Source organism: Haemaphysalis longicornis, unplaced genomic scaffold (genome assembly GCF_048455015.1).
Source record: "Haemaphysalis longicornis isolate Haplotype H1 unplaced genomic scaffold, Haemaphysalis longicornis Haplotype H1 scaffold_2, whole genome shotgun sequence".
Lineage (NCBI taxonomy): Eukaryota > Metazoa > Arthropoda > Arachnida > Ixodida > Ixodidae > Haemaphysalis > Haemaphysalis longicornis.
Genome location: NW_027526295.1, coordinates 253331026 through 253356324, shown reverse-complemented (window position 1 = coordinate 253356324; position 25299 = coordinate 253331026). Strand labels below are relative to the sequence as shown.

Below are 25299 nucleotides of genomic sequence, written 5' to 3'. Positions count from 1 at the left end.
AAGATAATTTAGTTTTCAGATTTTTAGTAATGACTGCAGATCCCGTTACAACGAACTGCAAGGGTCCACTAAACGCATCCAGACTGGCTCACTTTTTATTTTCTGTGGGAGCAATATGTATTTGTATAGCACTATTTTCAATAAAAAAAATCATATAAGCAGGGTGCATTGCACCCTGCAAAAAAAAAAAAAAAATCAGGAGGAGCCAATGGGAGAATAAATGTAGAATGCGCGTGAATGACAATGTAACAGAGTGTGGAAGCATTCATGAATGTTGAAGCTGACTAAAAATTACACAGAAACTTGGTAACAGTATCATACCCATTTTAATTAATTTAACAGACTGAAAAAAAAAATACAACCACCTTTCAAAAGTTACAACCGTACATCGTTTAACGTCAAGAGCTTTCACAATTTTATACATACCAGCAACAGAAGAATGGGGAGAAGATGCACCATGTTTACTTGCCCACAACTGTAACTTCTACTCACTAATTTGAATTCGACAAGACACTTACTGAAAAAAGAAAAGAAAACAGAACACAGACAACAGGATCCAAACAAATAAACAGGACTACTGATTTTAGCAAGAAGTTACCAAATGTCAGTTCAGTGTGAGTGACTAAGAACAGACCACCAGAACAAAGTCAGCACTAGTGGCTAAAAAAAGGCTTTCAGATGAGATCAATTGTTACAGGGTGCTTTATTGTCGAGTTGATCCAACAAGGGCAGTAAAGCATGGAAACTGCCCCAATTAACCAACAAAACATTGATTTGGACTGCAAAGAGAGAGAGAGAGAGAGAGAAAAAGACTTCTGCCAGATTGACTAGTGCGATTCACCATCAAGTTGACCAAGAAATAAAAATAAGTAAAAAAATACCTACGGTAGCTACAGGGGGCTTGCTCAGTCGGCAAGAAAATTGTTTTCTTATTGCAAGTCCTACTTACGCATCAACTCCTAGCTGTGGAGGGCATCAGAAAAAGTATAAATGGAACACTTTAATGAGCCCGCTATTCTCATCAATGCACTTAAAAAAAAAAAAAGAAAGTAAAAAAAAAAGGAAGTCGCACAAATGATTTCATTCACTGCGTACTTTAATATATTTTGCAACTAGAGAGTAGTATTTACAGAACCTTGCTTCTCATATGTGGACTCAGCCCATGACAAAAACAAAAACAAAACAGAAAGTTGCAAAGAAATGCTTTTCATACATTCAAAAAAGAAATACCCAGAAGTATTAAAATGAAAAAGTGCTCCAATGCTTGCACCCAACAGTCCAAAATATGCAAACCAAGTCCATGCGGAACTTGAATAGCTTGCTATACCAATGCAATTATTAGGGCATCCTATAATGAGCCTAGTCTAGTTTGCAAACAACATAATATACCCAAACATTCGCACAATTTTTTTAGGTTCGACTCCTGTGCCTGAAAAGATAATTGGAAAGCTACAAACAATAAAGTATCAGAGAGACGCTAACTCAATTCTTTCTGCGAATGCGTGTGCACAGGTCCAGCCTCTATTTACAGTTGTACTACTAGCTGCACTTTGCACATAAAATTGCGCACGTATATTTTTGGGCTTTTGGTCATGCCAGCATGAAACACAATCTCTGACAGGCTAACAAAAAAGTTCTCTCACAGGTCTAACTGTCACCCCTGAAGAACCAAGAAGAAATGAAAACCACACAGCACACAAATCGACCAGCGTGGGTTAGACATGTGCAGCAGCTGTACATGTCAGTTGCAATGTTGCAATCATACAACACAACAAATGTTGCTTATCTGAACAGAAATGGTTTTGAGCTCAGCAATACACAGTCCAGGCCTTCACGCCATTAGTCTTGCCTGATAACGAAACAAGGAAGGAGACAAAACAATTTTTTTTGCCCTTCACAAACAGCTGTAGTTGCTGAAGGCTCTTTGCAACGTATTAAGCACACAAATGTGCCTAATTACATAGCCACACAAGCAGTCCGCAGCACATAACCTGCGCTACTTTTCCTGCACAGCACTGATCGATCACAGCCACAAAAATGAATCTCAGGGTTCACACGCAGCACTTTGAGGAGCTTGCGTGTTGGTTAGCAAATAGGTACGCAGACAGAAGGCTTCGCCCTCTTGCACAGTGAAAACTAGTCTTAGAAAAGCAGGAACAAGACATTTGGCACTGCAGTGCAGATACAGCACCTAACAACTTTGGATGGAGGGAAAAGACGATCAAAAGAGTAACTGCGCCTTGGCATTTTTCAAGTGGAAATGTACCCAAGCAACGTGGGAAGCTACAGCAGCTTTAACGCTAAATGAATATGTCAGAGGTGAAGATTTCTCCGAATAGTATGCAGTATATATAATATATGACGAGCATATGTCTTTGTGAGCCTCATTGCAGGCAGATTTGCCATTGTAAGCAAAACTCAGTATTTGTAACTAGAGAGCATGCTGGTTTAATGCTGGCTGCTAATGATGTGATTGCTGCATTTGTGATGTGTGGCATACACAGGAGGGGATTGGTCAAGGCTTGAAGAAATCACGAACCAAATAATGTGTCTATTAATCAACTTCAATCAATAATACCTCCACCTACAACATACCCACATACTAGCACATATCATGGCGTATATGCGTTTCCTAGTCAGTACAGCCAGCCGTTACCTGAGCTTGCTTATGGGTGTTATATCACAGCATAAACGTACCTAAAGCATACAAAACCTTCCGAACTGTAATAAGTAACAGCCAAAACGGACCTGCAATGGTTGAAAACCACAGTGTAGAAAAATATTCAACAGAAATAGCCGAAACCGACCTGAAAGAGGAAAACCCGCAAAAGCGTACAAGAAACAGTAGCTGAAACTGATCAAAAGGCTACGAAAATAGCCGAAATCCCATTTATAATGCATAAAGATGTCATAAATAGATTATATGCGTGATAACAAACGTTGATATTCAAATATGAGAAACCCTCTTAAAGAAAAAAAAAAGCGGTGACGGGATTTGAACCTGGGTTAGAATGTTTGCTTTCGCAGGAGCGGAATGACTACACTACAAGAGCAGGCAGTTCTGAGCGATTAAATTGAGGGCCACATGCACGTGGACATAGCTTCAAACATGCCCCTAGATGGCGCCATGCGTCGCTTGGCTGTGCTGACTATGAAACACCTATACGCCATATCATGAGGGAACACTGGCCAACACTTTGTGAAATGGTCAATCAAATAATAATAATAATAAACTGCGAGACAAGTGCTTACATGTCAAAATACAAAAGCATTTTTACTTGAAGTTATGCAACCCTCTGTCTAACGGTAGGTCTGTCATGACTACGTCATCTTCTGCTGCAACAATGTCTCCGTCATCAGAGGGATGTGCATCTGACCTGTTATCTTCGTGTCATAATAGATGACGTGATTAGCTGGTGGTGCTTTTAGCTGCAGCCAACGCCCGTCTTTGTGCTGGCCGCGTAGCATTTTTCTGTTCCATTGCATCTTCTTATGAGCCATGCTTTTGTGGGCGACCACGTTTCCCAGCTGCCACTGAGGTGGACAGATGATCCAGAGTCCATCGCAGTAGAGACAGCACCAACAGCAGACCCGTACGTGCTCAGTAGTGCGGTTGTGTCTTTATTACCCATGCCATGATCTTTTTCCCACTGCATCGTTGTTTTTTTTCTTTTCTCTCTCACTGCGACTGAGAGGTTTGGCCAACTGCATTTGTTAGCCCTACATACACACTAATAGTGCAAATGTGCAGGCTGCTCCCAGTGGTGCAACTGTGTTCTCCGATTTCCACCATCAGGATCCTTTCTCTTTCTTTTCTGCTCTTGTAAGCATTACATATTGCTACGTGTAATTAACATGCTAATATTACTCCTGTAAGCCTCAGTACAGGCCTCTAACACACGTTTCCAAGTCGAAGGCCACAACACATTCCCTAGGTCTAGCTAGATCCAAGGGTCAACCATGGTGAAGGAAAAGAGCGTCGGACATGCATTCCACAGGCCCCTGGTTCAAACCCCAAACCTAAATTCACCGAATTCTTTTTTTTTTTTTTACTTTATCTTTTTGTGCCACTGGCCATTTCTGGAACCATTGCTCAGTCCCGGCGACGCCGTACTTGCACATAATGGAGCATTAATACTTCCACAGTAATAACTTCATTTCAGGCAATAACTGATATCAACTGCAGTGAACCAATAATTTCAATGAGCATATAATTCAGCTGCTGATCAAATTCACAGCAACTGTGTAACATTCCAATGCGAAAGCCCACTGAGTAGATAAGATGCACTCCAGTGTTTGTAGCAACACAATGGCCCCTACAATGGCTGCCAGCGCAGAGAGTATGGTATGGTTGAAAAAACAATTAACAAAATTTGGCACTGGATGAGTATCGAACTCTGGGTCTCTAGAATGCAAGTCGAGTACGCGTCCCTGATCTTTCATAGTGGTGAAACAGCGCGCAAAAGCCACGACAGAAAGAAGAGGACAACAACACGAGCGCTCGTGTTGTTGTCCTCTTCTTTTTGTTGTCTTCTTTCTGTCGTGGTCTTTGCGCGCTGTTTAACCACTATGAATCTGTACCAACTGGCCCAGTTCGCGACATTTTTGTCCCTGATCTTACTTGGATCCACAGCCCTAGCTGAATTGGCCCTAGTGAACACGTTGTGGCCTTCGACTTAAAAAATGTCGACAGCCAGTATAGGTGGTATTCGTTAAAAAGTTTAGCTGTCAATTTCTTCGCTTGGCAACACTGGAAACGGCCACGGACATGGCCGATGCGCCACGGACGTAGCGCGGCTTGGGCCACTGCGCCTGCACGGGAAAGAAAAAAAAAACACACCGGAAAGCATCGTCTGCTCCGTTTCAACCTGATTCTCAATGGTGGGGGGTCAACGGAGACGTTATTAATTGCACTCACATTCAACTCGAGGCAATACTTAGCGTTCAGTGAGGTAGAGCTTGTAACGTGCAACACAGTCATGTGCTTAGCACGGACAAGTACCGCCATCCTGCGGAGCCCGACATAACCAGTGATGGCGCACTCACACGGTTGCCTGCATGCGCACCTCGCCAGTGAACCCAAGCAATACGCAGCTTCGTACGACGAGTTTGACGTCGCTTGGTGCATTGCTTGGCTCAACATTACGGCAGCCACACGTAAAGACATAACATAGGCATAACAACATGGCCACTCATGTGGTGCTCAGTCACGATGACAGCGGCCGTCATAAGCCCACAACCGTTTTACTAATTCCCATTTGGCTGTAAGGTCCACCCACAGTTCCCACATTCCCAAGCATCACATGGCGCCACTGTCCTAATGAGATCATTTGTACAAGATGGCCACCAGCCATCCCTCAGCCAAAACTTGTTTTATGCGATTTCTAAATAAACATAAAAGCCATCGCCGTTCTCAAAGCTATAACAAATAGAGCACAAAGTGCGACCTCCACGCAAAGTTTGAGCGTAAATGAAGAAGCGGTTTGGTGAGCAAAACTTTTTAGACGCTCCTTTGTGGTTACAACAACTTGTATGTCAAGCTTCAGGTACCAGTTGATGTTAGACCCGAAAGTGCGATGTTAGATTTTAGCATCATGCTGTTGCATACCTGTGTTGGCTCCTCCCTCTGCTGTGCATCAAACTTTGCACTAGCGAGTTATAAATTGAGAAATACGGACACTTCACCAAGAGTTTGCATTTATACATCCACAGAGTCGGCAGGGGTAAGGTAATGGTGTTTTTGTGCTAAAAAGTGAGAGATAGGCTAGCATGTTTGAAATGGAGTGATAAGAAAGCCAGCTTGGCACAATTTTTCAACACCAAAATTTAAGGTCAGTAATCAGGGGGGAAAAAAAAGCAAGAAGTGAACAGATCAAGCTAAAAGACAGCACTACAAAGACACCAAATTGTGGCCGGTAAAACCTTGACTGTAATTTCAAATGTACTATATCAGCAATCAATTTTGGGCATCGCAAGTGCCTTTATTTTGACGTGATGATAACGATGCCTGCTTCTTGTCACTTTGAAGTTAGTAGCAGTAAGGGTTTGGTTAATATGATGATGTCATGTTATTTCTAACTGAAAACTGACTACTGGGTACTGGCTTCAGAAAGTTCCTAGGCCAGGCTAGAGGTTCCTAGCTTGCGAAGGATTCAAAGCAGAAGCTTAACTAACAAGTTTAACTGAAACATTTTTTTCCAGAAGGCTGGTGAAACCTTTTTTTTTTAAGCTTTAATTTTGAATTCTTCACAATTAGAAGCTTTTGGTGTGACTTGCAACTTTTAAAAAAACTTTAGTTAACTATATACATGGTACCAAAGTCAACTTCATTATTATTCCAGTTGTAAATTACAGGAATGGATTAGTTCAAGAAACAATTCTGAGTAATAACCCAGCCTGAAAGTCCATTTGTGATTCCAACAGGGTCAGACTGGACAGCTTGACAGTCCCCTGGACAGTAAAACAAGCAATACATTACGTCAAAATTATCAACAAAAGAGCCTTCTTGACAGGGCTGCCTCAAGACAAGCTTAGAAACCTCCAAAAGATTCGGAGAAAAAAAAAAGAAAAAAGAACACACCCGATGCCTGTCATTGCCTTTGTACGAAACCACCGGGTAATACACGACGCAGCCTAACAAGATCAGCATTACTGTGTAATATCTACGGTTACCTGCCGCAGTGACTCAGATGCTAAGGTGTGCTGCTGAGCCCAAGAACATGGATTAGATCCCATTTGCCGTGGCCACTTTTCTGATGGACGAAGGAGAAATAAACATTCACATGCGATGACACTTCAGCACACGTTAAAGATCGCCAAATGGTCTAAACTGGTTCACAGCCCTCCACTAGAAAATACTTAAAAGCTTAAATATGTTACCCTTCACCCCCTCTCCATAATTTTTAAATTAACTTCAACATCTATGGTTCTTTCCAACGCCAGCTTTGTTGAGAAAACGTGATCCAGTGCCTGCATCAGCTGCCATAAATAATGCTACCAGAAAGAGTACAGACATTTTTTTCCAGGAGCTGAGCCTGGCCACCTGAAGTAGAGTGTATCGGGTTTTCCAGGAGCTCATTTTACACAGCAATGGGGAGGAAAACCAGCACAGCTAACAGTCTGTTCCTGTCGTGGCACTGAATTCATGCTGGGCTGAGGGAGAAGGAGGAGTCCAGCATGGGCAGGATGGCCGCCGCACTGGAAACCACGCCCAGCAGTCCAACGGTGCCCGGCTCGAGTCTGGTGTGTCCCAGTGCCGTGTAGGGGATCCATAGGTCGGCAAAGTTCTTGACCAGGTCCAGCAGGAGGGCCTTGTGGAAGCTCGCCGAGGCCCAGAGCATGCGGCACGACGAGCGCAGGTTGTGGCCCTTGGACGGCGCCGCCAGCAGCACGGGCAGCACCTGGGACAGCTCGAGCAGGTCTCGCACCAGCGCGGACACGATGGCCAGCAGCCAGAACTTGTTGCTCGTGCGACTCCAGGCATCCCTGCAGCCACGGAGGATGAGGGGAAGATGGTGGCGTTAGGCTCCCCACACTGCATTTCTCAGCACCATCTACTATTGTCGTGAGGCGGAGTGGCGGGCAACAATGGAGATGCTGGGCGTCCTTAGTTTACGAGTCCTGGATAGTCCACGGACTGCCTTTTATTGGGGGGTAGTCAAAGGAATGCGCAGGAAGGCCAAATCGCATCTTGGACAGTCCACGCAAAACCTGCCGTGTCTGCCAGCCCAGAGACTGCTACTGGTTGCCACAGGAAGCTGAATACACACACAACTCTGCGAGGACGCTTGCTCGCACAGTACCAGGCATTTGCTGAGCAACTTGGCGAACCCCAACCCAGTGAGTAGTACCCTATTCCCAATCCCAGCATTCACAGGAGTGGTAGATTTCCCTCAGCTGTCATGTAGGGGGAACAATTGTTTACTTGCTCCATTATGTCCTCATCTGCCCAACCTGGCACATTACAGCTGGACACAGAATTGCAAATGCTCGCCCTGTAAGAGGTTGCCTTGTTTGTACGTGAAAAATTAAAAAACAGTGAGCCCCTACCAAAGTTCTGCCCCTAGAAAAACAGGAGACGTGCCTTCTACCACGTAGGAGGGATGAGTAAGCATTCAAGGCAAATCAAAGCTTGACGTATGGTACATGCACTATTATGCGCAAATGCCCATCCTGTAACATACATGAAAAAGAGGGTGCGTGAATCCCACTTGTGAATAATTCAAACCTACTGGACATGCCACCTCAGCCATTACGAGCAACTGTGACACGACCGACACACAGCATTTCATAAAAGTAAAAATGCAGGAAATACACCGTCCCGCTGTTTCTGAAAATTCAGCAGTATGACGCCACCAGAGCTTATAACACGTCAGTGGCCAATAACGGCACATGCGTGAAAGGCAGTGATGACAAAGAGCAAATTAATTAGCACAAGCAGCTCGGAAAAGCTCCAAGCATTCTGTTAAAACAACGGAACAAAAAAAACCAAATTGTACAAAAATTTCAGCAGCTGGTTTCAGTAGTTCAATAAATTCGAGCCTTCCAGTTACCAGGGGGAACCAGTTTGGTTGATCTATGTAGCACATGAGTTGTCTTGAAGCATTCCACCTCTAGCTGGTAATTTTTCAGAGACTGCTGTGCTGTTGTACAGTGCACTGTTGTGCCTTCTTTTGCACCTGTGTTCTTTGCTGTAAGTACCACAGAACCGTTAGAAAGTATGCCAGTAGGTGGGCACACTGTTGAAGGGGCCACGAAGACAACGTACAATTAGTCACTTCATTTCAATTGAATTGCTGTCCCATAGGAATAGCACACGTGCCAATTTTAATGCGAACCAAACAAGCTATACAACGAAGAAGACAAAACAAAGGGTAACGATTTACCAGCTACTTTTCCGCACTAAACATCTGAAGCTATACATGAGATTTCTGCGATCGGCTGATTGCCAACTAGGTCAAATGAGTATCGGAACAGTTGTGTAGGCTTGCGAGTGAAACTCAGATAATTCCAAATCAAAAATAAATTTGTTTCATGGAAATAAGGTGATTACTGAACAGCCACAGGGCACTAACATAGGGGAAGCCCACATGAGCTGGAGGCAATGGGGCCTTCAGAAGTGGTGGGGACACTGCGCATCTCTTCATTTGCTCTCGAAACACCCTTGACAGCTGATGAAGTCAATCCGTACCACAAACAAGTTGGACCTCTCGTTTCCTCAAAAGGCATTGAGGGTTCAGGTGTGCTCCGAGTCATACCATAAAGGCGTGTTTATACACCAACATAGTGCACCCAAGTGTGTGCACGGCAAAGTTACCCTAAGTCAGCGAATGCGGGGCCCTCTATACTCCAACATCACACAACCGCCAACCTGTTCAGCAGCACTGGGTGCGCTGAACACGTCGACCCACTATCCCATAATGCACCTTGCCAGTTCACCCAGACTGGGCGTGTCCACTTGCTTTCACATGGCCTCCGAGATCCCCTCCCCCCACCTTCCACGCGTGTGGGGGTGATTTTTTTTGTCTCTGTGTGTGTGTTTTTGCGACAGTCAGCATGCTAATTGCGAACTTTCTGTGCATTCACCAACCAGAGCCACTCATGGCCGCGCTGGCCTGCAGCAGGTGGAATTTTGTGCTGATGCAGTCTAGCCGACGTGCCGACACCTACCACGCCACCGCTGCATGAATCAGACGTAAGCTTTCGATGGCAGTTGCCATTTTCACCGGCTAATTCCCTCAAGCAGGTGTGTGAGAACTGCAGGTTTGACGTCGCAGCCAAATGGGAATCTGTGAATTGGCCAAAAGCTTCAGACGGCAGCTCTTTTATTCACTGTCAAATCCCCCTGAATGATTATGTGAGAATTGTCAGGGGGTATGCTAACGTCGCAGCCAAACTGAAGTTGCGGAACTGGCCATGAGTTTCCGACAGCAGCTCTTTATCATTAGCCAATCTCTTTGGGTAGGTATGTGAGAACTGTGGGTGTATATGCTGACACCACAGCTAAACGGGGATCGGTGGATCGGCTGTGAGCCTCTGATGGCCGCTGTCGTCGTCACTGGCCAATCTATGAGTGAGTACATCGTCATCTCTATAATATCCAGCCTTCACATTGAGCTTATGATATACAAAGTAACGTCAGATTCATTGCGCATAAAGCTGCGGGAACTGATTGATGACGGTTCACCTAAAAGCACAACCTTTGGCATGATGTCCCCATTGCACTCCCAATGGGGACGTCAGGCTGCCACATACCTACATTTGCAGCCACATGACGCGTCACAACCATTGTCAGATTGTCATGATTGTCAGATAATCATTGCGGACGCCAAGAAATCATGTGCCTGCATTCGGAACAAATGCCTATCCATGTTTGCGGCCACATGATACATCGCAGCCGATAGGGACTTTACGCCACTGCAAACCCACATGCTCACCTAACAATATTAGACCTGTGTGTGAGTATACTGATGTTTCAAGAACACTGACTGCCTGCCTTTGATATTTGTTTCAGAGATTCTGAGAGAGTGGTTCAGTCATTTGGAATCATTAATGCTTGCTTTATACACTTTCGTTTTATCTTTTGCGTCAGTTACCGGTGGGGCTAAACTGTATTGGCGGTGCGATGTTTAAGTGGCGCCCCCTGGCTCTGACGTCGGCTTAGGGACTCGCGTCGCTGTCGTCTGCTACACTCCGCTTGTGAGGGGCAGCAGTGCCTGCGCTAGAAATCGCCCGCTTTGATGCTTTAGTGCATCAAAAAGCGTATTTTTAGTAATTCAGTTATTTTTGCCAGCTTCTGAGTCTGACACATCCGAATAATTTCAAGCTGTACACCTCATAAGTTTGAAACACACGAGGAGAGAGAGAACAACTCTCTTCAGAGCATCGATCAGAAGATAGTGTGTAACTTGTCCTTTCTAGCTTATTCGCGAGGTTCAGCGCACAGATAAGTATTCAAATTGCATTGGCTTCCCTACAGTATTTTTGAGATACTCTTATTACGACTCAACAGTCTAGTGCTACGTACACGTGCATCGCACAGCAGGAAATAAGAAGGGTCTTCTATTTTTTTCGTTGTTGTTGACTTGTATCAGATGAATGTTTTTTTCTGTGCCCAGCGCATTAATTTTAATATTAATTATTAATTAATAACCGTCACAAACGTCTTATTAGTAGGTTTGGGGATGTTTGGGAGGCTCACAAAGATCGTGAGGATACTTTCTTCAGGCTGTATGCATGGCATACATTCCCTTCTTCACAAGTTGGCTTCCGTTATGGCTATTTGCAAGAAAGTGCATATCCGCAGCGTGGATTGTTTATTCACAGGCAAATACAATGAGAAGGTTTTTGCTACGCCACCGCGATCGCGCCCCAGGCAACGTTGTCCAGAGTACTCGAAAGCAGATTCTATGCTCCGAATTTCTATCGTACCCATTGTTATCATAACGAACTGACTCTCCACCCGAACAATAATGACATCTTTACGGTGTTTAAGGCTTGATATACTCGCTAACGAACGCAATAAATAGTGTACGTGAATACTGTATATTACAAGAATCGAAACCGTAAATATTTCCAAGGAGCTCTCTTCAACTCTTTTCAAGTCTGCTAGGCGTAAAAAACAAACCTGGGAGGGCGATCTATGAATTGCAAAAATTACCCTTACTCATTTGTCGTGGACTGAGGACCCGGACCACTAATCAGCTCGATTTTACTGTTAGTTTCCTCTTCCTCCCACTCTTTCTCCTCCTCTTGAACGCAGTTTTCCTATAACGCAAATCTGAATACTGGGAAGACATGGCTGTGGGGAATGTACTGAAATATCCCTCCAGTGCTGAACAAACATAGTGCGACTGTATCTTTACCGTAGACGTGACTCTTTTTGCTCAATAAACCTTCATACTGGTTAGAAGTGTGGTAAAAAACCAGCACGTGCCTATATACACAATGGGTTATTCGGAACTCAACCTACAGTTCTTGCAGCCCCATAATGCATGTCGGCATACTTTCATGCCATGACAACGTAAAACGATGTGATACAATACTTTCGAGCGTTCGGCAAGGTTGAAAAAACTCTTAGCTTACATACGATTACTGGGAATCGTAATGCCTTCTGCCAAAGCCAACAGCCCTGAAGGCCTGGTATTTGTTTTGGTCTTGCAATTTTGCTGTTGTCGGTTATTAGCAGCTGGCTGTTCCCTTTGTTCGAAAGATGGCTTAATACAGAAGCTGACCCCTAGCTCCGACTCTTCGCGCTCTGCACAGGACCGGCTTTGCAAGGAATGGGGTGACACCGGCAATGTTTCTTCCTGAATGGTATCCAAAACTGCACTTTAATTCTCACGCCTTGAGCTAGTGTATGCAATTTTATGCCTATTATTATGATAAAAAGTTACACACGTGCCAAATATGGTGCAGACAAGCCGTCAACCGAGCGCAAAGAAACATCAGGGAGAGCGAGCCCGAGTGAAGCAGACAAGATATGTGAGAATCCCAAGCCGACGTCACTGATTAGACGAGCCTCAGCTAGCGAACATAATGAAACAGTATGTGTCACCACAGGCGGTAGGCATTTTTTAAATTTCAATTTTGTTGAAATTTTTCATCTTGTGGTACTAGCGCAGTCAGTGGATGCTTGTGGGCGAATGTGAGAGCCAATCATACCTACCTCCTGCTGGCGCATATATAGATATGTATATATCACAGCCAACGGCAAAAGGCGGAGATTATTCAAGCAGTCGAACAGCTACCGGGAGGCGGCGGTTGCAAATTTCATTGCTGCCCGACTCTGCATGTGTATTTCCAACAATTTCCCCCAGGCGGCAGCACATCCTTGGAATTGTCTTGAGGGACGGAATACAAAGACGGGGCTTGATGACCGACTTAGCCTGGACATTCTCTGATTGGCTCCCGATCTTTGTGATGAAAGGGGAAGCCAATGAGAACAAACTTTCAGGAAGATGGTGATTATTGAGGAAAGTCGGGCCCCACCTCGATCTGGGTGCTCCGTTACACGTGCTTTTAACATCCTGAAAAAGTGGACGCGGAAAAAGCAGAGAGAAATGGCAGCCTAGAAAACAAGGCATCGCTGATTGTTGAACAAAAGCGGACAGAGTTGTGAAATGCCTGATCTTTCAGTCCAAATAAAAAAATTTCAAGCCACCACTGTTCCTTAAAAAAAAATTGGTTGCCACCCTGCCCTACAAAAGCAGATGTCAAGCAAAGCTGTTGCAAACCACTACAAATGGCAATGGAGAAGAGAATGAAATGTTTCTCGCCGCGCCGGCGGGCTTGTTGCTTGACTCGGTGTCATGAGCAACCCCCCGAAGGGGTATGTGCCGAAACCCCCGAAGGTGAATGCGCTGAAGCCCTCCTAAGGAGTATATGCCAGACAAGAAGGTACGAAGTGTGCCATCAGTGAAATGAATAGGGAGACAAGAAGAGGAATAGAAAGAGGGCAAGTGTTGGGAGAAGGAAGAAGAGAAGAAGACTAGGCTATGATCCTGGAACCGACCCCAGTGTAATCAGGGCCTGACGACGCCTCAGGCCTACTGACAGGAGTTCTAGGCTATGATCCTGGAGGCAGACCCCGTGGAGACGCACTGTCGGTGGCTCCGGGCACAAGAACCAGCTGTGCTACAAGCCGGGTCGCTCGTGCTACACATCGAGCCTGGCTCTTGGCGGTGACGGCTAAGCACTACGAGACACAATGGGCGCTTGATCCCTACACCAAATAGGAAGACATCAACTTTAATGTGAGGCGACATCATATTTAAAGACTTTTACATGGACTTGAACAGCAAGAACACTTTTTTGACTATTTATCAGTATTTGTCTTGTGCTGTGGAATACCGTCCTCATCAATTAAATGTTTCTCTGTGTGTCCTGCCCACTTGATGAATTGACGTGACACTCGGTTAGTGCCACTAGATAAGGGTACAGAGTATCAAAGTATGATCATGGCGGCGGCACGGAACAATAGGAGAAAACAGTGATGATACTCTGTACCCTTATCTAGTGACACTAACCGAGTGTCACATCAATTCATCAAGTGGGCAGGACACACAGAGAAACATTTAATTGATGAGGATGGTATTTCACAGCACAAGACAAATACTGATAGTCAAAAAAGTGTTCTTGTGGTTCAAGTTCATGTAAAAGTCTTTAAATATAATGTCAGTTCACATTATGTGACATTTGTTTACACTGCAACGGTTCACGGGCACCACCATTTTGTTGTTTATGCATTTTAGTCGATTAACTCTGGTAGGCCTAACTAGTCCTTCCCACTCTGCAGCTGTGCATGACTGAAGTCATTTTGAATGCGAATCAAAGATAATGCGTGTAATAGCATTCCAGCAGCAGAAGTGTGTCCAAAGATGCCGTTTTGCTGCATCTTTGGTAGTGTTGCTAACAAACGATCCGGCCAAAGTTAACGGTGAGGCCGTAGATGCGGCAGTCTTGCAACACTGATAAATCCCAAAATGGCCGCCATTGCGAACTTGCGTGCCTCAGTGGCAGAACGCTAATACCTCATCTACTGATACTACGCTCGACTTCTCTGGCGGCACATGCTGGGTCCTGCCTAGCCTGACACATGCGCTTGGCGTCTTGGGCATGAACTGCTTTATTTAGTGATACTAGCCCTGCCTAGCCATCAAAGATAATCTGCAAACGTAATCTTTACCAGGAAGACATGGTGGGGAGGGGGTCCCATTGTTCACAGGCACCTTATCATCCATAATGCAGTTTCGATGCTTGTTCTGTGGTTTCTTTAATTAAATGAATTCTGAGCTCTAAGCTGTATGCCTGATACCGTAAAAACCCGCGTATAATAACAAGGTTTTTTTCCAAAGTTTACTATGTAAAATTTGTGCCTCGTATTATACGTGGATTTCAAAGCTTTCAGCCGAAAATTTCCACTTTCGGTTTCAGCGGAGGGTGCGCCATCTTGCGGTGGCGCGAGCTGGCTGCTGCTTCTCTCAGCCGGCGCCGTTTTGATTGTTTTGACCGCGCAAAAGATCTCGGCACGTTCACCGCAAGTCTATCACGATGTCGGGTGCACCAAAACAGTATTCGGCTGCAATTAAAAGAAAAGTTATTTTATGTGCCGAGACCACCAGGAATTGCGCCGCAGGACAGCAGTTCGGCGTCACCGAAGGCAGCATTCGTGGGTGGAGAAAGCAACTGGTGCTTGACTTGATAAAGTCGGTGTGGTGTCGGCGGCCTGGAGCACTGTTGGGGATTCCCGCCAGTGCTCGTGTTGGACGCCTTTCACTGCCACCTGGCCGGTTCCGTTAAGAAGCTGTTGCGTGAATCCCGCACCGAACTCATTGTCATTCCAGGAGGAATGACATCCCAGCTGCAACCGCTAGGCGTTTGCATCAACAAGCCTTTTAAAGTCTGCCTCAGGTCCTGCTACCAAGAGTGGATGAGGTAAGGAGACCCGTAAGTGACAGCTATCGGATGGCTGGCGCGGGTTTCTCCAGCGGTGCTTTGTGGCTGGATCGCGGATGCGTGGGCCAGCATCCCAGAGGAGCTCGTCAGTCGCTCTTTTAAGAAATGCGGCATCTCGAACGCCCTTGGTGGCACTGAGGACCACTTTCTGTGGGAAGGCATTTCCGACAAGGCGACTTCAGGAGACGGCGGCAGCGAACCTGACGATGACTGAACGGACGTCGGGAGACAGTGCCAGCGAAAACTGACAATGACTGAACGGTAACTGCAGTGCAAATAAATGTTTTCTGTGCTCTTTACCTCGCATTATATGCAGATGAAAACTTTTTTTTCTGATTTTGCTGTCCCCGAATTACACCTCGTATTACATGCGGGTCCGTATTATACGCGGGTTTTTACGGTAAGCTTCACACAAGCGCTTGGTCTCTTAGGCCTTGGCGTTTTTGCCCATGGAGATGAAACCATTGGGGGGTAGATGCATATAGCTTTGCTGTAAAAATTTAAAAAAATGCGACAAGCATAGATGAATATGATAGTGACTAAGCACACTACAGGCAACAGTACCACATAAGTCGGAATATAGGTTGCGATTTTTTACCATACAATCAGCCAAAAGGTCACTCCTCGACCTATGTATCGGTCAATGGCATAATGCTAGTTGTCCTCCCGCAACCAGGCAACCCATTGGGCCCATCCAAATCACGAAGTCACAATCGCCACCGCATCAATCGGACACGCTGTCATCTCGTTTTTTTTTTGTTCCTTCTCTCGCTGTCAGTGAGCATGTGCAGGCTATTTTTTCCTTACTCAAGAAACGTTCAGGCACTTAGCACCAGTTTACCACAGCATTTAAAAGACCAGGTCATACAGTATGCCCAAGCCAACCTCAACCTGTCCGACTAGCATCAGTTCTGTGCCACCGAAAAGAGCGCACGCTACTGGTATAAGCTAAAGAGGCAGCTCTCAGTGTGCAACACTCCTAAGACCTCATTTCGTTGGCGCTGAGCTGTGCATCTATAACTGAATAACAAGGTGGCCGCTTTTGTCCGTGAGCATTGCGGCCGGCAACAACCCCAAGACGGGTGCTGGCCGCCTCCGCAAACTGGCTCTCGCGACGCTCTGCTCAATGGACTGCTCCTAAGAAGTGCCATAACCAAGTGCCCCAGTTGCATTGAGCACCCACGGCCTAACGTGCGAGTACCGATTTCCCAGAAGTCGCCTAACTTTGCCCTCACTGTGACGCAAATATTTCAGCAAGCCAGTATTGAGGAGCAGCGACAGGTGGCCGAACGACACGCTCGCGGCCGAAGCGCTTTCAGAGACGCAAGTAATACCTCATATTAATACCTCTTTTTTTTTTTCTCTTTATCTGATAAAGTCCAATGTAAACGATTGTTACATCTTGTGGAGGAGCGATGCGAAGCGGATATATCCAGTTCTCCTCGAGCCTCTTCCAAGCACCCACGGCCTAACGTGCGAGTACCGATTTCCCAGAGGTCGCCTAACTGTGCCCTCACTGTGACGCAAATATTTCAGCAAGCCAGTATTGAGGAGTAGCGACAGGTGGCCGAACGACACGCTCGCGGCCGAAGCGCTTTCAGAGACGCAAGTAATACCTCATATTAATACCTCTTTTTTCACTTCTATATCTAGTTCTCCTCGAGCCTCATCGAAGCACCCACGGCCTAACGTGCGAGTACCGATTTCCCAGAAGTCACCTAACTTTGCCCTCACTGTGACGCAAATATTTCAGCAAGCCAGTATTGAGGAGTAGCGACAAGTGGCCCAACGACACGCCCGCGGCTGAAGCGCTTTCTAAGACTAGAACTAGATATATCCGCTTCGCATCGCTCCTCCACAAGATGTAACAATCGTTTACATTGGACTTTATCAGATAAAGAGAAAAAAAAAAAAAAAAAAAGAGGTATTAATATGAGGTATTACTTGCGTCTCTGAAAGTGCTTCGGCCGCGAGCGTGTCGTTCGGCCACCTGTCGCTACTCCTCAATACTGGCTTGCTGAAATATCGACCTGTATTCCGACTTATACAGTAATCAATGAAAAGTGTTGTCATCGACGAACAGCAGATGATGCAAACACAGCTCTCGGGCACTACTGGAATAATTACCATCATCATCAGCCTGTTTGTGCCCACTACATGAAAAAGGCTTCTCCACAGTTTCTCCAGCTGTTGCGATGCCCTAATCCATTCTTTGTCTCTGAATTTGCTAGTTTCATCATTCCACCGAGCTAACGGTCTTTCGCTAAAAAGTGATGTTTAGTTGTGATGTCCTCGAGTGGGCAACCTTACAAATGCACAAATTTATTTACCATAATCAAGACATGTTTCAGGACCCATTTGACAAAAAACATCGCCAGCCTGTTGTCTTTGCACCTTGTAACCTGTTGGTGCTTGAACAGCTTATTATAAACACAGTGCTTTGGTAGTAGCTATCAGCTTCATTTAACACCGTTAGCAAAGAAGTTAAGTGCTAATGTTTCCAAGATGCATGCCTTCCAGTTGTCCAAAAACAGTAACCTTAATATAAAATTCCAGGACACCCCAGCACTGTTAAAAGATGTAGTGAATGGTAAAGCATTAGCGTTGAATTGTGGAATGGATATGCCAACATTGTTTGTGCCGCCATGTTTCACGGCTGTTTTTGATGTTCGCTGTATACACTCCTGTATTTGATGATCGCTGTATACACTCCCCAATTAAAATGATAAAACGAGTGTCACATGGCGGACAGTGCGTTGATTCTATGCATGCTAATGATGTGGTGCCTACAGGGGCTGGTGTCCAGTGGTACGCATGTGTCCTCTCATTACCAGATCACCATCCTTTCCCCTTAGTGATGTTTTCATGCCCTTTTGGTTACTGTTACTCAGAGGACTGGCCAATCGCCCTTGTTAGCGTTACATAGACATTGTTAGCAGGAGCGTAGTTTGTTACTCCCTAACTGCTATTGTGTAATTACCATGCTCGAATTTCTGCTGTAGTACTGCGCCCATGCTTCTCTTTCACTAGGGTCAGCTTAGTTCAGCTCAAATCATCAGACTGTGTTGGTCCTGGGGTTTCTTGCACGTCTCGTATTCCGGAAGACTTTGGTTAGTTTAAAATCGTGCCCAGTGCAAAATTGCAAAATTTAACAATTTTCTTTTCTACTCAAATGGTTACTTTGTTTATAAAAGCTTCCCCACGAAATGTGACATCATTCCAAACATCCACTGACAAGTGTTTTTCTCCTTTGATTGGTTGGTCATTTTGCATGCCACGCATCAAACATTTTGTGTGCCGTGCACATCCGATTTTTGAATCACATGGTGAACATATCCTTTGCATATATATATATATATATATATATATATATATATATATATATATATATATATATATATATATATATATATATATATATATATATATATATATATATATAGTAAAAAATGGGTATAGCTTCTAACAAAACTGTTTATTGGTCGACGTTTCGATCGGATGCCGATCTTTCTCTCTCTCTCTCTCTCTCTCTCTCTCTCTCTATATATATATATATATATATATATATATATATATATATATAGAGAGAGAGAGAGAGAGAGAGAGAGAGAGAGAGAGAGAGAGAGAGAGAGAGAGAGTGGGGGGGGGGAGCTTCACCTCCGCAATGTCAGCAGGCCAACTTGGTGTAGCCAGACCAGGTTGTCGGTGAGGATGTACAGGGCGTTCCCTATCCGAGACAGGGTCAGGGTCAGCCTCAGGGACACGTCCTGGATGCCAATGGTGCGGGTTGCACCGTGCAAGGCGTCCACAAAGCGCCCCAGCCGCAGCACTGGAAGGAGCCCCACACGCACTCGTCAAGTCAGGCCGTTTGCAACAAGTCCTGAAAACACACGAACTATATAGGGCAGACATGGGAATAAGAGGAGTGCAATTGTAAATTGCATTCCTTATGCATTCCATTTTTAGCAATTAAACACTTCTTCTTAATCTTAAGACATTCCTTGCATTAATTTGCAATACTCACTCCGCCATTGTTAGAAAACTGTTTCTCCAACATCCTTCTTGATGTTCACGGCTGTTGGCTTGCTTGCATTGTCTACTCGTCTAATAAGCTTCTCCCTCCTAGTTTATATCAGCTAACTGCTTACCTTAGTTAACACTGAAGTGATGATCACAGATTAAACAAAAATGGCTGACATTGATCAATGATCAAATGATCGTACAGTGAAGCTATCAGAAGGGTTTTAAAAAACTACATAAAAAAATGATTTCAGAGATTTGATGTATTATTGAAGAATACCGAGTTTTATGCCTGTGGCTATTGCCTTTTACGGTGCAAATGCAAGACCCAAATGGCCAGTGACGTCAGCTTACTGTACTCATATTGGCCCAATTGGCACTGCGCCATATCACTGTTCGCGCAACTTGACCCTTACGATAATCTGTGATAAGGAGACTTGGAATGTACTTGAAGTATTTTAAGCTGTTGTGTGCTCGTTCTTTATTAGAGGAAAGCTTTTCTTTGCCCTATTGACCTGGTTCCAGATGAGATACAACCTCTCCCATTGTTTCAATGCGAAACACTCTCAGGCTACTGTCCTGTATTTTGCTGAGCTGAAGCGCTAAAGCAGAGTCACGTAACCCCTTCATACTGCCAAGCTAAGAGGCCAAGTTAGGACACGCTTGTTACAGCACAGCATAAGACTGGCCGGTCCCAAACGAAAATGACCCTCTCACTTTCAATTTTTTTCCTTGCCAGCAACAAGTATGAATGATGCTGGTGAAATTGACACTACAGTCAAACCTTGATATATCGAACACGGCTATATCGAAGTATTGCCTATATCGAACACTTTCTATATCACGCAAAAAATTACATGCATTTTTTATTTTTTATTTCGAACTGGGACGGACATGAAATGGGTATATCGAACTCCGCCACCCCAGACTGCCCAGACCGCTCGCGCTCTGTTGACAGGCGGCGAGCTATCCCGCAGTACCCTCGAGGATAGCGGTGGCGCGATGGGCGTTCCCGACTGCTGCGCATCGGTTGCACCGAAGCAGGTGCAAAAGAAGAATGCGAACTTGAAGAAACCTGGGGCAAGCTGGAGCGCTTTGTTGGTGCTGAGCCACGAAGCATGTGCATTGATGACTTTGTTGGCGGTGACGACAGCACCGGAACGACGGCGGAGCTGACGGATGTGTAGATCCTACCGGAGGTTACTACTGAGCGCACAAACGAAGACTCTGCCGAGGTTGTACCCGCAAGCGCTGACAGTGCCCCGCTCCCGACTTCGACCGAGGCTTCAGCCTTTTTGGCACTAACGCACCGCTACTGCAGCGCTATAGAAAGCACCGGCCTGTCGCTTGTGGAACGTTTGGACTACGTTGAGGAAGTCGTGTAAAACACGCCAGGCTACCCTGCTGCAGTACTTTAAGCGAAAAGAATAAATACTTTGAAGCACCAAGTTAGTATTTACTGCACAATTCGTTCATTTATTGATTTGTACCAGTTTAGGACGCGTTTTTTACGTGATTTTATATATCGAATTCTGGTTATATCGAACTATTTCGCGGGCACCGTGCTGTTCGATATATCGAGGTTTCACTGTATTAGCTTGGCTGTAAACAAGAATTTGGAAGCCTTTTGAAACTTTTCAGCGCAGTGTAGTGACATAATGCTGGATGTGTTGCATGGTTGCTTGGCAAGACCGGAACAATGTCTATTTGGGTGGGCCAAGACACATCAAAACCTAAGTGATTTTCCCAAGAAATGTTTCCAGCCTTAAAAAACTGGTTGCAATCTCACAAGCACCCTGATACTAGGGGCATTTTTTTTACCTGAACTGGCTGCACTGGTGCAAGCAGTGCTGCACATGTTCATTTTTTTTACTAATTGATATCCTCAGTAGCACTCTGCACTGTTCTGCACGACACTGCACTAATTTGCACCAGTTCAGGCAAAAAAAATTCCCCTACTAGCTCAATCTGTGCATTCCTAGGTGGAAGGAATTTCAGAAGATGCTGCACAAGATGACTAATACGGAGACGATGATGACAACAGCCGATGAGAAGATGCATGAGAAAGAACAACCAATGACACGCCTCATCAATCCAAATCAACTCTGCCTTACTAGTCTTTAGGCCTGACTGCTAGCGGTTTTAAAACTAAGGTCAGAAAAATGAAGCCAATGTAGATTTATTGGCTTTCTTTTTGCAACATTGACGTAAATTTAAACGTAAATAGCAACCATTTGCGAAACCTTGTGCCCACGGACATGCAACATTGGCAACAGCATTTCAAAAACCTTTTAACCCCAAGAAAGCTGCAGCATTTGAGAAACTCCTCAAGAGTTTACCGATAGGTGTTGAGGCGTTCACTGTAACGACACATTTCTCTATGCATGTGGAGCAAACCGCAACCTGGTGTGTGGATGCCTGAGTGACAATAAACCTTTCAACTTTGTTGAAATGAGGTGGTTTGAATAAAAAATGTAGCACAATCCCGAGCACAGCGACAGATCGCTCACAGCTGTACAACGCAGGGACTGAAAAAATAAAAATGCTGATGTGTAAACAGAAAACATTGCAACAATGGGGCAACTTCAACTTACACAACTTTAGCACTCTTATTTTCTGAAAACAGCAGCAATTTCGGAGAACAGGAAACATCGTTTCACTGTACCTATCGGCACCATACAAACACCATTCTGGCCGATACCAAAAATCAACATCATTGCTTATAACCTAAACACGAGATTCCTACATTGGATATTTTGGTAAGGGCGCACCACTGTAAAAGAACGGAAGGAAAGAAGCAGATGAGCTGGGAACATGTCGGAGACCTCTATTATTGCTGATGTTTGATAGAACCATTGCAACCACTTTCACCATAAAATACATTTTTTTTCCCTCTGATACTGGCTGGAAAAGAACCACTTTTTTTTTTTTTTACCAGCTCATAGCTATATAAACCTTACAAATGAGGAAAGTGTTTACCTAGAGCCCTGAATAGGGAGGTTATGGCCAAAGCCAAGTTTTACAGGTGTTACGTGTAATAGCAAGTCGGAATTTACATGGTACTTTGCCTTCTTACATATTTTCCAAAGGGTCTGGGCGTTACGCATGAAGCTGGGCAGCGAGTACGGGGCTGGGAATGCGGCGATAGCGAAGCTGATGCAACGTTTCGACAACTGTCGCGTTGTGTAATGCGCACGCAAGGCGTGCGCGTTTAGTAATACGGGCGGTGCTTCCTCGTACAGCTTTCGTTAGATCTAACAAATGAACGGCGTTTCTTCGCGCTTCCAGTTTCGGACAACAGCGGAGGAAAAGAGATTAAACTCACGCCTTCGTCCAGAGCTGAAAGTCACTTCTAGGTTCTGGAGCCGGGCGACTGTGTCCCTGCGGTTCGACGTTTTCTGCAGCCAGTACCACAGGAACCGGCTAGAGTACTGCAGAAGCCTGTAAAGGAGATTTCAGACCATCACGACCGCGCAAACGGAGCTCGCGCTGTCTTACCTAAAGAACTTGTCTCTTCCCGCGGTTTGAGCATTGAACTTGGATATTTCTGCTAGGAGATCACGCATTTTCGGGTCCATGATTGTTGCCACAACGAGGAAAAAGGCGGCGGCGCCCCCTGCTCTGCGTACTGTTCTAGCGCGCTTTCCTTGTCGATTGTTCAAAGGACCATAAGATACCACGCTGGCTTGTCGTCGTCAGGCCTGCGCAAGCACAAATAACCAGAGAGCGTGAAATCCGCGGAAAGTGACGCCAGCAAAACCATGCCAAGAACCGAAGGAGTTCAAGGACCAAGAACAGGGTGTTCAACTCCAACCACTTCGATCTTCAGTGCCCATCAACGCAGCTGCTACCATAAACAAACGGATAACGCTTGCGGCATGCAGTAAGCCTCCGAATTAAGCCGCTAGAGGGCTTCTAAATCAAACTTTTCTCTGAACATGTTTGCAAGAAATATTTTTAAATTTTGAAAAAAATTGCTGCTTAGCAACAAATTAACGACTTTTCTTTAGTAATTGGGGAGTAAATATGCTTAACTTCAAACCACAAACTGTCTAAACGTGGCCCGTGGCACCGCGGGTGTTTCCACGGTAACGTGCCGATTCAAATGCCTCTGTAAGCTTTGTCACAGAACAGGTGGCTTTGTAAACAAACTGAGGTTGCCCTAAAGTACAAGTAATCCATCAGTTCAAGTTCCTCTCAAGAAAATGAACGTTGCCTTGTCTCCAGACACGCTAAAAGTCTTCGAAAGCGTTCACGAAAGGGTCAAGAACCGCTTACTTCGGCTGCGAGAGCAAGAGGAATGGAAACGCTACTGCATTCAACACAACATCAAGCAAGGCGTTAGCAGCACTGCGACGAAATCATCGGCTACAGTGCATGGAAAGGCTACCAATGCTCCCCCTCGTCGAGTACTAACCAGGAAGGTTACCCCTTCGTCTCCAGTGTACAGCGTAAGGAGCTTGGCCGACCAACTGAGTGTATACTACCGCGAGCTGGAGCGGCTTCAGGGCGACTCGGGGGCTGTTATCAGGAGCAGGACTCCGAAGTTGTCAGCATGCCCCACCGAAAAAGTGATGACTGTGTGCGCGCAAACGCAAACTGTTACTGAGCGCCTTTCGTCAGGACCTGTTTCGGTGACCCGTCACGAAGCTACGCAGGACGACGCCGGAGACAAGTTCCGCATAATGCTAAATCCAGACCCAACCGAACGGTTTTCCGTCGTCAGAAAAGAAAGAGTGTTCATCCGATCGGGCGGCAGTGGACAGCGGGTTACGTGGACAAGTCCAATCCTTACTTCAAGTGAGGGGAAAAACAGGGTACCTTCGTGCAATGCGCCCGCGAGCGATCTCGTTACGAAGCATGCTAGGCTGTTACACGTGCCCACAGACCTTGCTGCTGAACTAGATTTGTATAGAAGAACGTTCCTAGAACAGGCGAAATGGAAGCCGCTCGCTGTAGGAGACGCGGCGGACAATCAATGGACGGTTATTGACAGCTTGACTGGTGACATTTTCGGCGATGTTCTGAGGGGTGTTCTCGAAGAAATCGAACACGTCTTCTGTGGTGTCGTTGACGAGCTTTTGGAGCAGGAGTTAGGCGAGCACGTAAACTGCTAGGGGAACGTAGTAAAGTGTCGATTGTTGAATTCCGTGAAGTCGCCGAGAAACAAATAAATTTAGTGCGTGCAAATTGGCGATCGCTTTCTTTCTTTATCTTCGTTAACGTTTTACAACGTTACAGAAACTCAACCAACGCTGCCGAGTGAATAAGCGCTCAGCAGCAGCTATGAAGCGTAATTTTTTTTTGACCCGCCATGGTGGCGTCCTCGTGCTCAGTGGCTGCTGAGCACGAGGACGCGGGTTCGATACCCGGCCGTGGCGGCCACCGATTTTCTGATGGTTGCGAAAAGCAAAAACTCCCGTGTGTACGAGATTTCGGCACAGAGATCCCCAGGTGGACAAAATTAATCCGGAGCCCTCCACTACGGCCCGCCTCATCGCCTGCGTTGCGTCGCCGCGTTAAACCCTGCAATCAATCAATCACTTTGTTTCTTACTGGTCGCTAAAATTAAAACCAGAGGTGACTTTTCACTCCGGATTGTTCCTAGTTTCTTTTTTTAAAATATTCTTTTAGGCACTCAAGTATGGTTTGGCGAAGCTGACGATCATGTGATTGGGGAATCGTATCAGTATCGTTATATTAGTGGCCGTCATACCGTTCGTCATCAACCATATTACACCTACACTCTTGAGGTGAGAACGCCAAACGGGAGGGACGATGCCGAGCCTTATCCGATACTAACATCGAAAAGTGACGCATTGA

General features: G+C 45.4%; 1 protein-coding gene across 2 annotated transcripts; it reads right to left on the bottom strand.

Moving 5' to 3' along the window:
• Positions 1 to 307: 307 nt before the first annotated feature.
• On the bottom strand, positions 308 to 23985 carry Pex11ab (peroxisomal biogenesis factor 11ab). Of its 2 annotated transcripts, none has more exons than XM_077700189.1 (5): positions 23894 to 23985; positions 22975 to 23177; positions 22802 to 22917; positions 19114 to 19285; positions 308 to 7485 (listed from the first exon to the last, which is right to left on the bottom strand). In XM_077700189.1, the coding sequence occupies exons 2-5, from the start codon at positions 23052 to 23054 to the stop codon at positions 7143 to 7145; spliced, it is 711 nt and encodes a 236-aa protein (XP_077556315.1). In that variant the 5' UTR covers positions 23055 to 23177; positions 23894 to 23985; the 3' UTR covers positions 308 to 7142. The 2 variants fall into 2 exon arrangements, with proteins under 2 accessions (XP_077556315.1, XP_077556316.1); XM_077700190.1 differs by lacking the exon at positions 23894 to 23985 and adding an exon at positions 23266 to 23342.
• Between the last annotated feature and the right edge of the window lie 1314 nt (positions 23986 to 25299).